General features: G+C 44.3%; 1 protein-coding gene across 2 annotated transcripts in view; it reads left to right on the forward strand.

The window, feature by feature from the left end:
• Positions 1–17,743, forward strand: part of sgcd (sarcoglycan, delta (dystrophin-associated glycoprotein)) — a 248,398-nt gene that overhangs the window by 21,521 nt on the left and 209,134 nt on the right. For both annotated transcript variants that reach the window (XM_085995767.1, XM_085995766.1), the window contains exon 2: positions 7,220–7,408. In XM_085995767.1, coding sequence (XP_085851893.1) covers positions 7,220–7,408 — 189 coding nt within the window. The remainder of the gene's footprint in view (positions 1–7,219; positions 7,409–17,743) is intronic.

A 17,743-nucleotide genomic window follows, 5' to 3' on the forward strand; every position in this document is an offset into this window, starting at 1 on the left:
CCATATCTCAAAACTTATATTAAGCTCTGAGAGTCTGACTGAGAAAAAGACAAATTTGTGCTGAGTGAATTTAGCAAAGGAAGTTTGGCCTAAGCAGGAGTTGGTGTGGTCGCTGTGTTATAAGTGTGAAGGTGTAAGTAGAGGCTGTGTGCTGATTGTGTTCTTCAGTAAGAGTGTGACACCACTCTGTAAGCCAATTAGTTGGAGGCTGGGCGGGACTTATGGCTGGACTTACAATAAACAGTCTATTTTACAACAAAGTCTACTCAGCAAAGAGAGTCTGTTTAAACAGCGCACTACAGCAAACAGTTTACAGAGTCTATTTAAAAAGAGCCGGTGACCGAAGCTGTAGCATCATTTCCCTATTAAAGTAGGTTGAATTCTCCAGCAAGATGCCATGTGTGGAGGATAGTTACATACAAATTATGTGTGTAAAATCAAACAAATTCTCTTACAGCAGTGGTACGGTAGTATAAGAACATAAGAACATAAGAAATAGGAGCAGGAGTAGGCCAATCGGCCCCTCGAGCCTGCTCCGCCATTCAATAAGATCATGGCTGATCTGATCCTAACCGCCAATCTACTATCACAGAACCATCTCCTGAATCTAACAGAATTAGACACACAAAATAGGAGCAGGATCAGGCTACACGGCCCCTGGGCCCGCTCCGCTACCCACAGGGCCATGACCGATCCGAACCTAGACTCATGTCCAAATTCCTGCCCGCTCCCCGTAACCCTTAATTCCCTTTACTTCTAGGAAACTGTCTATTTCTGTTGTAAATTTATGTAATGATGTAGCTTCTACAGCTTTTTGGGGCAGCCTATTCCATGGACCTACCACCCTCTGAGTGAAGTAGTTCCTCCTCATCTCAGTTTTGAAAGAGCAGCCCCTTATTCTAAGACTATGCCCCCTAGTTCTAGTTTCACCCATCATCGGGAACATCCTCCCCACATCCACCCGATCCAACCTCTTCACAATCTTATATGTTTCAATAAGATCGCCTCTCATTCTTCTGAACTCCAATGAGTAGAGTCCCAATCTACTCAACCTCTCCTCATATGTCCATCCCCTCATCCCCGGGATTAACCGAGTGAACCTTCTTTGTACTGACTCGAGAGCAAGTATGTCTTTTCTTAAGTATGGACACAAAAACTGTATGCAGTATTCCAGGTGCGGTCTCACCAATACCTTGTACAACTGAAGCAATACCTCCCTATTATTATATTCTATCCCCCTAGCAATGAAAGCCAACATTCCATTGGCCTTCTTAATCACTTGCTGCACCTGCATACTAACCTTTTGAGTTTCGTGCACCAGGACCCCCAGATCCCTTTGTACTTCAGTACTTTTCAGTTTCTTGCCATTGAGATAATAACTAGCTCTACGATTTTTCCTGCCAAAGTGCATAACCTCACACTTTCCAGTATTGTATTCCATCTGCCAAATCTCTGTCCACTTACTTAGCCTGTCTATGTCCCCTTGCAGGTTTTTTATGTCCTCCTCACTCACTACTTTCCCTCTCATCTTAGTATCATCTGCAAACTTTGATATGTTACACTCGGTCCGCTCCTCCAAATCGTTAATATAGATTGTAAAGAGTTGGGGACCCAGCACTGACCCCTGTGGAACACCACTAGTTACTGATTGCCAGTCTGAGAATGAACCATTTATCCCAACTCTCTGCCTTCTGTTAGATAGCCAATCCTCTATCCATGCCAGAATATTACCCCCAATCCCGTGATTTTTTTATCTTAAGCAATAATCTTTTGTGTGGCACCTTGTCAAATGCCTTTTGGAAGTCTAAATACACTACGTCCACTGGTTCCCCTTTATCCACCCTATATGTTACTTCCTCAAAGAACTCCAGCAAATTTGTCAAACATGACTTCCCCTTCATAAAACCATGCTGACTTTGTCCTATAAAATTATGTTTATCCAAATGTCCTGTTACTGTCTCCTTAATAATGGACTCCAAAATTTTACCTACCACAGATGTTAGGCTAACCGGTCTATAGTTTCCAGCCTTCTGTCTACTGCCCTTTTTAAATAAGGGTGTTACATTAGCAGTTTTCCAGTCTGCCGGGACCTTTGCTGAGTCCAGGGAGTTTTGGAAAATTATTACCAATGCATCCACAATCCCTACCGCCACTTCCCTCAAGACCCTAGGATGTAAGCCATCAGGTCCAGGTGATTTATCCGCCTTGAGTCCCATTATTTTACCGAGTACCACTTCCTTAGTGAGTTTGATCGTGTTTAGCTCCTCCCCCCCTATAGCCCCCTGTTTGTCCAGTGTTGGGATATTCTTAGTGTCCTCTACTGTAAAGACTGATACAAAATATTCATTCAGTGTTTTTGCCATCTCCATATTTCCCACCATTAATTTCCCGGTCTCATCCTCTAAGGGACCAACATTTACTTTAGCCACCCTTTTTCTTTTTATATAACTATAAAAACTCTTACTATCTGTTTTTATATTTTTTGCTAATTTACTTTCATAATCTATCTTCCCTTTCTTAATCAATCTTTTTGTTATTTTTTGCTGTCTTTTAAAGTTTTCCCAATCCTCTATCCTCCCACTAGATTTGGCTACCTTATATGCCCTTGTTTTTAGTTGAATACTATCCTTAATTTCTTTACTTAGCCACGGATGGCTGTCTTTTCTTTTACACCCTTTTTTTCTCAGTGGAATATATATTTTTTGGAAGTTGTAAAATAACTCCTTAAATGTACACCACTGATCATGTATCGTCTTACCCTTTAATCTATTTTCCCAATCCACTCTATTCAATTCCGCTCTCATACCTTCATAGTCTCCTTTATTCAAGCTTAGCACGCTTGTTTGAGATCCAACCTTCTCACCCTCTGATTGAATATGGAATTCAACCATGTTATGGTCACTCATTCCAAGGGGACCCTTTACTAGAACATTTTAAATTAATCCTGTCTCATTACACAGGACCAGATCTAAGGTTGCTTGCCCCCTGGTCGATTCAGTTACATACTGCTCAAGAAACCCATCCCTAATACACTCAATGAACTCATCCTCAAGGCAGCCCTGCCCAATTTGATTTGTCCAATTAATATGATAGTTAAAATCCCCCATAATTATAGATGTTCCCTTATTACAAGCCTCAACTATTTCCTGATTGATACTCCATCCGACAGAGTTGCAACTGTTCGGAGGCCTATAGGCTACGCCCACTAATGTTTTTTCCCCTTATTATTCCTTACCTCCACCCAAACTGTTTCATTATCCTGATCTTTTGACCCAATATCATTTCTCTGTATTACAGTGATTCCTTCCTTTATTAACATAGCCACCCCACCTCCCCTTCCTTCCTGCCTGTCCTTCCTGATCGTTAAATAACCTGGTATGTTTAATTCCCAGGCATTGTCACCCTGCAGCCATGTTTCTGTAATGGCCACAAGATCATACCCATATGTAGTTATTTGTGCCATTAACTCGTCTATTTTGTTACGAATGCTACGTGCATTCAGATAGAGAACTTTCAAATATGTTTTGTGACACTTAGTTCCTGCTTTTGCCCTTTTTATTACTTTACGTTTTACTCCATACCTTCTGCCCCTTCCTGACACGCTCTGGTTTTTAATTTCCCCACTGCTACCTAAGTCTATGACCTTCTCTGTTGTCATTTTTATTATTTGCTCTCTAGGAACCTCCCCCCCCACTAGTTAGTTTAAAGCCCTCTCTACAGCCCTAGTTATATGATCCACCAGGACTCTAGTCCCAGCACTGGCCAAGTGAAGCCCGTCCCAACGGAACAGCTCCCTCCTGCCCCAGTACTGGTGCCAGTGTCCCAGGAAGCAAAACCCATTTCTCCCACACCAGTCTTTGAGCCACGCATTTAACTCTCTAATTTTATTTGTCCCAGCCAAATTCGCTCATGGCTCAGGTAATAATCGATTATTACCCTTGAGGTTCTGTTTTTTAATTTGACCCCTAGCTGCTCATACTCCTTTAACAGAACCGGCTTCCTAGTCCTATCTACGTCGTTTGTACCAACATGGACCACGACAACTGGATCCACCCCCTCCCACTGCAAGTTTCTTTCCAGCCCAGAGGAGATGTCCTTAACCCTGGCACCGGGTAGGCAACACAACCTTCGGGACTCTCGCTCTCGGCTGCAGAGAACTCTATCTATCCCCCTAATAATGCTATCCCCTACCACTACAACATTTCTATTTACTCCCCCCTCTTGAATGGCCCCCCATTCCACGGTGCTGTGGCAAGGTTGCTCATCCTCCCTGCAGTCCCTGCTCCCGTCCCCACAGGGAGTAAGAACCTCGAACCTGTTGGACAAGAGCAAGGGCTGCGGCTCCTCCAACTCTACCTCCTGGATCCCCGTACCTGCCTCACTCGTAGTCACACTGTCCTGTCCCTGACCATGGGCTACATCTGAATTAATTAACTTCATAGGTGTGACCACCTCCTGATACACAGAGTCCAGGTACTTCTCCCCCTCCCTGATGTGTCGCAGTGTCTGAAGCTCAGACTCCAGCTCATCAACACGGAGCTGGAGTTCCTGTAGCAGCAGACACTTGTCACAGACGTAATCACCGTGAGCCTCAATGGGGTCCACCGGCTCCCACATCTCGCAACAGTAACACATCACCTGCTCCATTCTATGTAATTAATTAAATTTTTTATTGTTAGTTATGGACACCCTCTGCCCGATTTTAGATGCTAGTATCCCCTTTAATTAATTGGATTTAAATTAAATCAATCCCTCTAATTACACCAGTTAAATGGTTTACCAACAGTCACTCTGCACCAGAAAGGCCTTATTAACTACAACCCACAGAATTAAAGTTTGAAAAGAACACCTAACACCCCACTTACCCTATCTCACACTTACCCAAACTCACAGCACTCTCTGCTGACTCGCACTCAGTGCTTGCTCGCACAAGCACTGATCTTTTTATATTGTATGTTTCTTTACAGCCAAATGAGTCACCCCTGCTGATTGGTTAGAAAACTGGTTTCCACTGCCTGCTGTGCCAATTTACTCCTACTGCAGTGTAACTTTGTTTTACTCTTCTTAAACCAACAGAATCCCAAATATTTAACTTTTCCCCTTTACTTAAACTGCTTAAGTAATCTTATCAAGAATGATTTAAAGAGAAATAACAATGAAAAAACTCTCACACTTACCCAAACTCATAGCACTCTCTGCTGACTCACACTCACTGGTTATGTTACTGGACTAGTAATCCAGAGGCCTGGACTAATGATCTGGAGACATTAGTTCAAATCTCCCCACAGCAGCTGTGGAATATAAATGCAAATAATTAAATATATACAGAATAAAAAGATTGTATCAGTAAAGGTGACCATGAAACTACTGGATTGTCGTAAAAACGCATTAGGTTCACTAATGTCCTTTAGAGAAGGAAATCTGCTGTCCTTACCTGGTCTGGCCTATATGTGACCCCAGACCCATAGCAATGTGGTTGACCCTTACCTGCCCTCTGAAATGCAAGCCACTCAGTTGTACCAAACCGCTACGAAAAAGACCTTCACCACACGGACTGCCGCGGTTTAAGAAGGTGGCTCACCAAGGGCAATTAAGGATGGGCAATAAATACTGGCCTTGCCAGCAATGCCCACATCCAATGAATAAAGAAAGATCTCCAGGCATGATTGACAGGGGTAATTAACCAATTGTCTCCATTCTGGCCAGGAATAATGGTGTCACTATATGCAGCCTTGTTTGTTTACTGTAAAGTTGATTACATTTGCTGAATTGTGCTATTTGAATGGAGAGTTAGCCTAAGACAACTGAGTGTGTCATAAGGTTGAGTTCTGGCTTTTTTGTAGTTTCAATAGGATTTATGTGTATTCTGAAGATCACAGAGATAGTGGTTATAAAGGGATGTATAACCAATGGAAGAGAGTTATTAAGGATGAGATTCTGGAAATGTAACAAAAAAAATTGCCATTGTTTCAGAAAGCCAGTTTCAGAGTGTGTGAATGTCTTCAGGCTGATCTTTGTAGTGACATGAAAAAACAGCATTTTTCTATCCATGAGTCTCATAGTAGAATTGTCATTTGGGTTAGTGAGAGAAACTCATTTTTTTGCTATTTAATAAAATATTATTACATTTTCAGTATCTACACTTCTTTTGGTGTTTTGCTTTTGTGAGGCCACGAGAAAGAAATAAGAACAGGAGAATGGTGGCATAAGTGGTTAGCACTGTTGCCTCACAGCGCCAGGGACCCAGGTTCGAATCCGGCCTCGGGTGACTGTCTGTGTGGAGTTTGCACATTCTCCCCGTGTTTGCGTGGGTTTCCTCCGGGTGCTCCGGTTTCCTCCCACAGTCCAAAGATGTGCGGGTTAGGTTGATTGGCTATGATAAATTGACCTTAGTGTTAGGGGGATTAAATACGTGGGGTTACGGGGATAGGGTGGGATATGTGTTGGTGTAGGGGTTACGGGGATCGGGTGGGATATGTGTCGGTGCAGGCTCGATGGGCCGAAATGGCCTCTATCTGCACTGTGGGGTTTCTGTGATTCTGTGATTCTGTGAAGGCCATTCAGCCCCTCAAATCCATTCCGCCATTCACTTAGTTCATGGCTGATATGTACCTCAACTTCATTTACCCGTCTTTGTTCCATAACCTTTGACACCTTTATCTAACAAAAATCTAGGGATCTCAGTCTTGAAAATTTCAATTGACCCAGCATCCACAGGTTTTTTGGAGAAAGAGTTCCACGTTAACACCACCCTTTGTGTGGAAAAGTGCTTCCTGACTTCACTCCTAATGACCTAGCTCTAATTTTAAGATTGTACCCTCTTGTTCTGGACTCCCCCCAAAATCCACCTAAGCGAGTCCCTTTAACATTTTAAATACCTTGATTAGATCACCCCTTAACCTGAAACATGTGGGGGTGGGGGGGTGTAATTTCAACTTAACTCGCCAGGCGGGAATCCCCTGTGATGTGGTGGAACGCTGGTTTTATATCCTGCTCAGTATTACTCTCTGTGAGCGGTGTGTAAAACCAACGTTGCACCCGGTCTCATCAGTTTACCAACGGAGGAGTTAGGTTAAAATTGCCACCATGATTGAGAAAGTACAAAAAATGTCATCACCAGGGAAAGTCTTAAGTTGTCCATCAATTTTGGGTTAAAAGGTGTTGGAGCCATGAGAAACATCTCATTACCTTTCAGTTAATGATCTTTTTTATTATACAGATGACACAGGAACAGTACTTGACTCAACGAGACAACATCCAGACCTCAGAAAACCAATATGTCTACAAAGTCGGGATTTATGGCTGGCGAAAGCGGTGCCTTTATTTTTTTGTCCTCCTCTTGATGATTCTGCTGCTGGTGAATCTCGCTCTGACCATATGGATCCTGAAGGTCATGAATTTTACAAAAGTAAGTAGTCCTTCAGAAAGCTAACAAGAAAAAAGGGCTTTTTAAAATCCAGAATGTACAGTGATTTCTTTGAGGATTGACTTCTAATTACATGAGCCATCACAGTTGCGGTTCAGTGAAGATCCCGAATTAAAAGTTGTAATTTAAATGAAACAGTTCAGCCTGCTGAAAAGTAATGAAGAGTTTCTGCACAAACTCTCACTGTGAGGAATATACTGAGATAATTTTACAACTACTTACATTCCATAAAAATGAAAGCTTTTACCTTCAATCTGATGGTTCTTCACTTGCTGAAATTGTGGGCTCTGATAATACAGACCATACTCTTCCAGTGAGCAGCAGACATATGCTAGCCCGTCAACGTGGCCTCTGATACTATGATAAGAGCAATAATAGAGCCACAATTTTGCAATTCAAGGCTTTGTAAAACAATGACATTTTGAAAATGAAGACAGCTATTTTGATGCAAGTTGGGCCATAGGGATTAAGATCACAGTTGGAGGGAAGGGTTGAGCAGTGAGATTGCTGCTGGAAGGCGCGAGGTAACCAAGCTTGTAATTGAGGAAGCAAAATTAACCAAAACGGAATGGACTTATTGGGCCAAATTAGCTTTTCCCATTCGCAAAACATTCAGGGGTAGATTTTGACTGTGGGTGGGTTTTGGGCAGCTGCCTGATTGTCCCAACAGTAAGTACGGTCCATTTTGAAGGCTAAGCCTCATTGGTACAGGGCCGGCTAGTTGCAGGTGGGAAACGAGCACCTTGGGGCAGCCTTTGGCTGTGGGCCACCGCGATACCAGGCGGCCCCTGCTGGCCTCTGTGGCCAGGTGGAAGGTAAGTCCGGGGGGAGGACCATTCTTGGAAGGGGAAGAACTCGGTGTAACAGTGCCCACCCCCCGCCCCCCGTAGTTTCTTTGCCCACAATAATAAATTAAAAGTTACCTTCTGGGCTCCTATTTGGCTGGACCAACAGCTGAGCCTGTGTGGCCCTCGCGTAGTGCATGTGTCATGGGACCCTGATTTGCATATTAAAAAGGTCTACCGCCTGACTCAGCAGGCCCTTCCAAAGTTAGCATTGGTTAGATTGAGTGGATCGGGACGATAAGCTTTTCCCCGCCATCTTAGGGGTACTACTGCCCTGTTTTTGCCCAGTGGCACCAGTGGAAAATCTTCCCCCCTATGTTCTTGTGATGAGGGCCAGAAGGAAATTGAAGAATCATGGCAGAGTAAAATCAAAATAGACCAGACCTTGTTTTTTGTAAACAAATGGTTCTGTTGAAGGTGGGATGAAAATATAGAAGGGGTAGAAGAAATAACAGAAAGAAAGCCTTTTTTGGTGAAAATAAACCAGATGAGTGAGTTCTTAATTTCAGCTCATCCTCTGTGACTATGACCATGGTGTTTTATTGCTTCTAGTCCTCCTTGACCTCTCTGCAACTTTTGATGTGGCTGACTACATTGTGCTCATTTGTCATCCAGCTTTGTGGGACTGCCCTCGCATGGTTCCCTTCCTACCTATCCAAATAGAGCCAGTACTTCTCCAGCAGTAGCTTCCTTTCCCTACCCATTGTCACCACAGGAGTTCCCCAAGAATCTATCCTTCGCCCAGGCATCTTCCTCATCTGTATGATGCCCATTGATGACATCATCTGCAGCTTCCACATGTACACTGATGATACCCAGTTCCACATCTCTACACCTCCCTTGACTCTTTGACTGCCTCTGTGTTGTCAGACTGCTCCAGTCTTAGATGAGTCACAACTTCTTCCAGCTCAATATTGGGAAGACCGATGCCATCATCTTTGGCCTCTGCTGCAAACTCTGATTTCTTCTCCCTCCCCAGCCACTGTCTCAGACCGTTTGCAATCGTAACATTCTGTTTGACCCTGAGCTTAGTTTCCGTGCCCATATCCTCTCCACCACAAATACCGCTTACCCCCACCTCCCTAACAGTGCTTGCCTGATTTCCATTCTCCGCCCTTCTGCAGCTGATACGTGCCTTTTGTCACCTCCGTACTTACTACCCCAATGCTTTCCTTGTTGGCGTCTTTACCTTTACCCTCCATAAATATCAACTTGTGAAAAACTGTGCAGAATTAATCCTGTCCCACACTAATTTCCACTGGCTGTTACCGCACCATTTTACAGCCACATACTTTAATTTCCGGGCTGCATCTGCCAGTCTCCTGCTCAAACCCAGCGGGAAGCAATAGCTGGTCAACGGGTGGGAGCGGGAGCGGGAGCAGCATGTCGGCTGACAGGAGGCCGCCATTGGGGATGGAATCGGGAGGGTCTCGCGGGAGGGGAAGGGAAGCCCGGGGTTGGGGGGGAGCCCAAGATTTCATTGTGGGGCCCGGAGGAGCACTCCCACTCCTCCTGGCCCACGAGGAAACTAAAACATTTTTTTTTTTTAATGACCTGTCCGGGCTGCTTCTGCTCCTCTTGCCGCCAGGTTTGCCAGACGGAGAAGCCACAATGGCTTCCCCGCGCAGGCCTCCGGTTAAAATTGTAGTCTGGCCCCAATGACTTCATCAGAGCCGAGTCTGTATATTTAAAGTAGGAACCATGCTGCCTACCGGCGGATGTCCCTCTCACCTGTTCAGAAAAGCAAATTACGATTGCAGTCTGTGGGAAGGCAGTGCAATCAGTGTGGGTAGGTCACGCAGGTCAGTTTAATTGCCTGCCCACCCAGTTTCCGCTGGGTTGGCAGGATTAAAATTGGCCCTCAAGTTCCTTTGACTCTTGTCTTTTGTGCATCCACCTCTCCTTTCATCCCAACAGTGGCCCAGAAATTCGGGTCGGGGGCTTCCCGCGGGTCCAAGCCCCCGACCTGCACTTACCTTGCGCACCGGCCGTTGAGCTGTGGGCCCGCGTGGGATTCCGATCCTGGGCCTGCTCCAACTGCCGGCGCACAGTGCTTGCGTATCCCAGGGGCGCAGTTAGTTCGATGCATCCCCTGGGATCACGTGGGCCATGGGGAGCCAATCGGAGCAGGGAATGCCCATTCATAAGTTTGACAGGAAACTTATAAATACTACGGGCCCTAAAACATCACTAAATCTTCAAATAATTTTTTTTAAAACATCACATTTTTTAAATAAATTATAAATTACATGAAATAACTATTTTTAAAAAAAAATTAAATTTTTGAAAAAATAATTTTATTTTCTAATGGGGCTAAAAATAAACTTACCTTTCTTTAAAGTATTTAAAAATAATAAACCTGTGGAAAAAATGTTTTAATTTTAATTAATTCACCACTTACCTTGTAAAAAGCAGGCCTTACATCTGCTTTTTAAATGTGTAACTTCTGGAGACTTACCCTCCCGGGAAAACCTGTAAAAAAAACGCAAGTTCGATGCACACGTGCAGCCTCTCCTGCGCATGCGTTCGACTTCTGAACCCTTTCGTTTAGGGGAACGTAAGTGCCGGTTTCCTGCGCATGCGCAGTGCATGCAGGAAACCGGCACCTCCATTGGGCTTACGGGTGAGTACCCCGTGCGTACTCATCCATGGAGACCCGAATTTCTGGGCCCAATTGGTGTCAGAGCCTTTAGCTGCCTGGGTACCGCACTCTGGAATTCCCTTCCTGAACCTCTCTGCCTCTCCACCTTTCCTACTTTAAAATTCTCCTCAAAATTCAACTCTGTGATTAAACCTTTGGTCACCTCTCCTGACCTCCCTTCATTTCTTGGCATCTACTTTCCTTAGGCTTATCTCTGAAGCACCTTGGGACATCTTTTACATTAGAAGCACTATATACCTCCCCTTTACTTCCTTCTCAATAGGCACACATTCCTCCCTGTTTTACTCTGTTGATTTGATATAATACAAGTTTTGGATCCTTGTCCTGTGACTATTTGCATTTAATTAATGACTGCTTTTGAGGAAATGAAAGGTGGCTGAAGCCTAAGCTGAGTCTGCAAGGCAGGATTGATTTTACGTAATATGAACTGATTGTTGATAATTGAAATCCTTTACGAAGCCCGAATTATTTACTTCTTCAGATTAATGTCGCTTATGATTAATGATGTTCTGCCCATTATTTAACTGTTTTTAAAAGGTGCCTTAATACTGTAGAGAAAAAGAATCTGGTGCTGTTTGTATAAAACTTTAATTAGTCAATACTTATAATATATTTAAAGGGAGCACTGCTAAATGCAGTTTAATTGTGTGTTGTTAATTACTTGTCCCTGTGGGCTGCATATTTTTTGGTGTGCTGATTCAATTCAGATGACACAGACTCTGTTGTGCAGCCTTTGCTATACTGCATGGATGGAGTTTGCATTCTGAGCTTTATGGACCCTGCAGGCTGTTATTGGAACCAATTTGTAATGCTATTATACGTGTCCCAAATCCCTCTTATTGATACTGCTGAATGGCACTTAATCCAAATCCATCCAGCTGCTCTATCTTTTTCCTTGGCTTGTCCCCATTCTGTCTTTCTTCTCCCTCTCTCATTCTCACTCCCGTGTTTATCTTCCCCGCCACTCTCCATCCTGCTTTCATTTTCCAGAGCTCCTGACGTGACCTTGTAGTCCACGATTGCAGAATGAACTCAAAATAGGTCCGTCCTCCGACAAACCGAAGCAGTCGATGTTATCAACCCATTAACCATTTCACATCATAGGAAATCAAGTAAAAATCTTTAAAAGCAGTGGCGTGTTGCAAAGAAAATACATGTTGGTACAGATTGGATTCTGTCTAATAAACCTGATGCGAGGTGTCCATCTCCATAAAATTTACACCGGCAAAAAAGGATGGGTAAAATTCAACATTCATCAGCATTCAGCTTTTCAAGATCAAACACTTGTTTGGGTAACCTGGAAGTGGCTGTGACCCTCACTCCTTCATGTAAGTGAAATTGCTGTCCTGTCATTCAAGAGCACCTATATAAACCACTAGCCTGGATGAGAAGCACTACCATTTTGAGCTGTCTTCTGAGGATCAAAGGGATGCTCACTGCCACAGGGTCACCTACTTTCCCTCGCTCACTACACTTGACATCGAACACATGCTCCATAAGAGATCAGAAAAAGCCATGTGACCATTAGTAATTTCCCAGGTTTTGTTACTCTATTTTGGCTCTTGCATCTGACATCCTTTCTTTACTTTTGCATCTGTCAGTTCATAGAAACTGGACTAACCCTGCCACCCGCCGCCACCTCCCCCCCCACCCCATTAAATGGAGGTTTCTTCAAAATGTTTTAACAGAGCAGCTCTTTAGGTTTTACATGTAAGGAAAAATATAATTCCCAGGCAAGTGAGGGGCAAAATTAAATGGCCTTCATTCATTGATCCCGTAATACAGCTTCTAGGTATCTTGGGCCAATAAACATCTAAAACTTAATTTTAGTTTTTAGGTAGCATCCAGGTTTTACTGATCATTCATAGCATTCTCTGAACTTCTTAAATTACACTCTTATTGAATATCCCAGTTGACCCCAACTCACACTGTAGTTCTTTGCTCAGCAGTGCATTATCAGATAGCAGCCTAACACTGTTTACAGGCTCTTTGCTCTTCTGATCGCTCCTTATCCAAAATCACCTTGGCAGGAAACACAGTTGCAGGGTGGTCATGAGTCTGATAGTGCCGAGGTTTAATAAAGCCGTGCCAGTGAGGACGACAATTATTTATTTTCACTGAAGCTCGCTCAGTGTAACAGGACAAGCTTGGAGTTGCTGCAGTGTTATTATAGTCACCCTGTTCCAGTTCCAATATGCTGCCAGCCGAATGAGGCCTGTCTTCGCAGCTGGCAATACAGTAGAATCAACAGTAGGTAATGAAGTAGTAATAGACTGACAGTCACTGGACTAACTCGTAAGAGTGCCCTTATAAAGTGAATGATGTTTAACCTGTAACCTGTTAATGGGTATCCCTAGTCAATCTTTTTCTGTCCTACACACAGTCTCTCAACTTCAAAAATCTCTCTCACAAACACAATCTCTCCCTCTTTTACTCTGAAAAATCACTGTTTCCCAATCTATATCCATCTCTCCCTCTCTCTTACATACATACGCTCTATCAAATTCTTTTATTCAATAAAATCATTCTCACCCTGAGATGATCTCTTTTGCTTTCGGTCTACCTCACACTATCTCTCATATGACCTCTCTCTCGCACACACAAAAACTCTCCATTTGTTTTATCCTGCTCATAAAATCTTTTTTGGCTCTCCTGAAACAGTTATGGGTACTGGGTGAAAATTTTGACTGTCCTTGCTAAACCAGGACATCTGGTGATTTGTCATTAGGGAACATCCCAAACATTCTACCTCAAATGTTGGCTTCTCTGCCTGATGTAAATGCCAACATGCCAATATTTTCAGGCCAGTCAAAGTCTGCAGTTGTGTGGGTTTATCAATAGTTGGCATTGCAACCCTGAAGATGTAACTGCATAAAATGTTCTGAACCGCAACACGGTTTGCCAGTGATAATATAGTTAACCTGAGGTTTGTGCATCCTAATGAAGCTACAATCACTTAGACAGCACAAGGTTACTCATTCCACGACAATATTGTCCAGATAGTTACATCTGCAGTATTTTGCTATCGTACTAGTTATCAAGGGGATTGTAATCTTTTGTCTCTTGTTTTGGGATGCTGGTCCTTTAGGGCTCTGAACCACCGAACACTGGAATTGGAAGAGCCTTGGTGGTTTTCAGATTCTACTTAGCAATTGGACTAAAATAGGTCTGTTTGGCAATTCAGTCTAATGGTTTCTTTTCAACAACTGTTCTCAGTCTTTCCTTTGTGTACCACTTTGTGTACTGCCAGCGAGGCATGTGGCCTGAAATTGATATTTTTAAATGGTGAGCTGTCTGTTTAGGCACCAGCAGCTCGCACAAATGATGTTAATGATCCTGGTGGGGGCGCGCGCTCCATGCATGGCACTCATTTCAGGCCCAAGAATGGGCCCAAAGGAATTTCCATCCCTTTATCTTTGTATATACAACTCCATTATAACAGAGGTACTACCATTTTTCGAAGCCCCTCTTAGTTTGAGCCATTGAATATTCTCTTACATTGATGTTTCCAGTCATAGCTACTATTTCAATGTTCATCGGTACCTATTGGTGATAATGCAGCCTCTCGATATCTTATCCTCATTTTAGAATGCTGTCACTAGGCCTCAAGTTTCAAACTGCAAGATCCAGCACCAATATCTATTACACTAGTGCTTTAGTTCTTTTAGTTCTAATTGGCTGTTCTCTCATGGAAAATATCTGAACTACATGAGGATAAGTGCCAATTTTCTGTTCTAAAGAGATTGAATGCAGGCTTTCTTTAGAGAAACTGATTCATTCATCTAGGACAGGTAAACTCACTTTAACAGATTTCTGTCAGGGAATTTTCCAGCACATATCTGCAAGTAAAGTGACACACAGTGAAGTGATTCAAGTACATATCTGCAAGTAAAGTGACACACAGTGAAGTGATTCAAGTTATTATTAAAACGCTTCTTGATTGATTTTTCTTGAAGTGTGACACCTTGTACAAATTCTACCTGTTTCTGTGTATAGGTTACTCTTTCAATTTTACCACATGAAAGTGGAAAGGAAATACCATTTCATTAAAAAGACTAGGGGGTGATTTTTAACCAGGCAGTTGGGCAGTTAAAATCGCCCAAGTTACTTCTGGTCCCTGAATCCGCCGGGAACCGATCGATCGAAATTTTGACCTGCTCAACTGAGCAGGCGTAAAGGACACCCAAAGCCGGTGGGGACATTTTTAACATATGCATGTCAGGTCTCAATGATGTCATTGGGACCCAACTACAATTTTAATGAGGCAGTCTGAACGGGAAGTAGTAGTGAGTTTCCCGCCAGACCAACCCAGTGGCAAAGCGGATCAGAGCCAGATGAGTTTTAAAGCATTAAAAAAAAAACTTTCCTTATGGGGTTAGGAAGAGCAAGAATGCTCTTCTAGGCCCCACAAGGAAATCGTAGGCCTCCATTGCTGCGATCGCGGTTCTACCCCCCACAATCATGGGACCCTGGTGGGATGGCCCAGCAGCTAATTGTAGTGTATGTACTTTGCAGAAGGAACTATATTCTGCAGCCCCTGTATACTGCAGTACCAGTAGTGACCACCCCTGTATATAAGCCTGTGTAGTAACTTTGCATAGTAGTTCCAGTTTTGTCTCCACTCAGTAAACACCTGTTGTAACCTACTCCTGCAGTCCGTGTCTCAATTACACACGGACATAATACTGGCGACGAGCAGATCCGAACTTACCTACAGTTCTGCACCACCTCATGGGGATCCATCCAAGCGAAGTTGTTGGAGGTCGAGGCCAGAAAGAAGAAAGGAAAAAAAACAAACAGAAGAAACGGGCGTCGACCGTGGACAACCGCCTCTGAGTCATCAGAGTTGAAGATTTGCAGGAGAGGCTGTCGAGAGCGGGGCTTGGTTATCCTGTCTATGGTGTTCCAGCTAATCGGGCTGGTGGCAGGTAGTACACTGATCCTTCCTGGGCTGCGGCGGGCTAGAGCTCGATCGGGTGGCTTTTCAACGGGGCCGAGCAGCGTTGTCGGGAAGAAGAGAGAGAGAGGGTGGAGTACACAGGGCGCGGCCGGTGCTACGAAGCCGGGCAGCGTACAGACCCGAGAAGAGGGAGGAAAGTGTCCCGGAGGGTTTGCTCTGACGACGGGAAAATAAAAAAAATTAGAAGCGCAGAAAGCCGCGAGGAGCTGCAGTTTGCCACGGGGACTGCGGAGAGCGGCGTTAGCAGCAGCGCGGGGGGGGAAGTGCACGAAGACCATAGGGCGTCGCCATCAAGGCATAAAAACGCCAGTAACAGCGCTAGCAGCAGCGGAGAAGACAGAAAGCGCAGGAGGCGCCATCTTAATCCAGCGGGGAAGAAGGCAAAGCGCGGGAGGCGCCATTTTGTTCAATCGGGGAAGAAGGCAAAGCGCGGGAGGCGCCATCTTAGATTTCCAAGATGCCGAAGACTGGCAATATCACTGCCTTCGATAATGCAATAGAAGACTGGACCACGTATGTGGAAAGAGTCGAAGTATATTGCAAGGCAAATGAAGTAGCCGATGAGAAAAAGGCATCGGTACTACTAAGCTTAATGGGCACAAGAACGTATGGCCTATTGCAGAACCTGATCACTCCAGCCAAACCGATGGCGAAGAGTTTTAACGAAATTGTTGATATCCTACAGGAACACCTAAATCCTACACCGCTGCTGATAGCAGAAAGATTTAAATTCCACAAGAGAAATCAGCATAAATCAGCATGGGCGGCACGGTGGCATAGTGGTTAGCACTGTTGCCTCACAGCGCCAGGGACCCGGGTTCGAATCCGGCCTCGGGTGACTGTCTGTGTGGAGTTTGCACATTCTCCCCGTGTTTGCGTGGGTTTTCTCCGGGTGCTCCGGTTTCCTCCCACAGTCCAAAGATGTGCAGGTTAGGTTGATTGGCTATGATAAATTGACCCTTAGTGTTAGGGGGATTAAATACGTGGGGTTACGGGGATAGGGTGGGATATGTGTTGGTGCAGGGGTTACGGGGATCGGGTGGAATATGTGTCGGTGCAGGCTCGATGGGCCAAAATGGCCTCTATCTGCACTGTGGGGTTTCTGTGATTCTGTAAAGAGGAGAGCAATGCTGTTTACCTTACGGAACTACGCAAGCTATCAAAGCACTGCCAGTTCAGAGCAGGACTGGCAGATACCCTACGGGACAAATTTGTCTGTGGACTCCTGAGTGAAGGAACCCAGAAGAGGTTACTCTCAGAGAAAGAGCTGACTCTAGATAAGGCTTTCAGCGTGGCAGTATCGTACGAAGCAGCAGCAAGGGGAGCTGCAGAAATACAGCAAAAGCCACAAGAATACGGCACCCATGAAATGACACGGGGATTTGAAAAATGTTATCGCTGCGGCAGAACAACCCATGACCAGAAGGACTGCTGGTCCAAGGACAAAATATGCAGGCAATGTGGAAAGATGGGACACATTGCATGAGTTTGCAGGTCTGGAAAGAAGACTAACGACAGCAAAAAGGCTACTAAGGAACAGTACAAAAGATGACGGACAGTAGTTCCGAAGACCAGAAGAGCGAGTGAATCCGGGAACAAGAGACTAAGCTGTCTCAAACTTCACAACGTAATCGCAAAAGAGGATCACCGAACCATTTGGGTCACCCTCACGATAGCAGGGTCCCAAGTCAAAATGAAATTGGATACAGGATCAGCTCTGACCATCATGAATCGACGAGACTACGAGCGGCTATTCTCGCACATACCCTTGAAATAGACATCCATTGTCTTGAAGACGTATACGGGGCAGAAAGTATACCCCAGAGGAAAAATAAGGGTGCCTGTCGAAT

Source organism: Somniosus microcephalus, chromosome 8 (genome assembly GCF_052327205.1).
Source record: "Somniosus microcephalus isolate GS21.2 chromosome 8, FLI_Smic_1.0, whole genome shotgun sequence".
Taxonomy (NCBI): domain Eukaryota; kingdom Metazoa; phylum Chordata; class Chondrichthyes; order Squaliformes; family Somniosidae; genus Somniosus; species Somniosus microcephalus.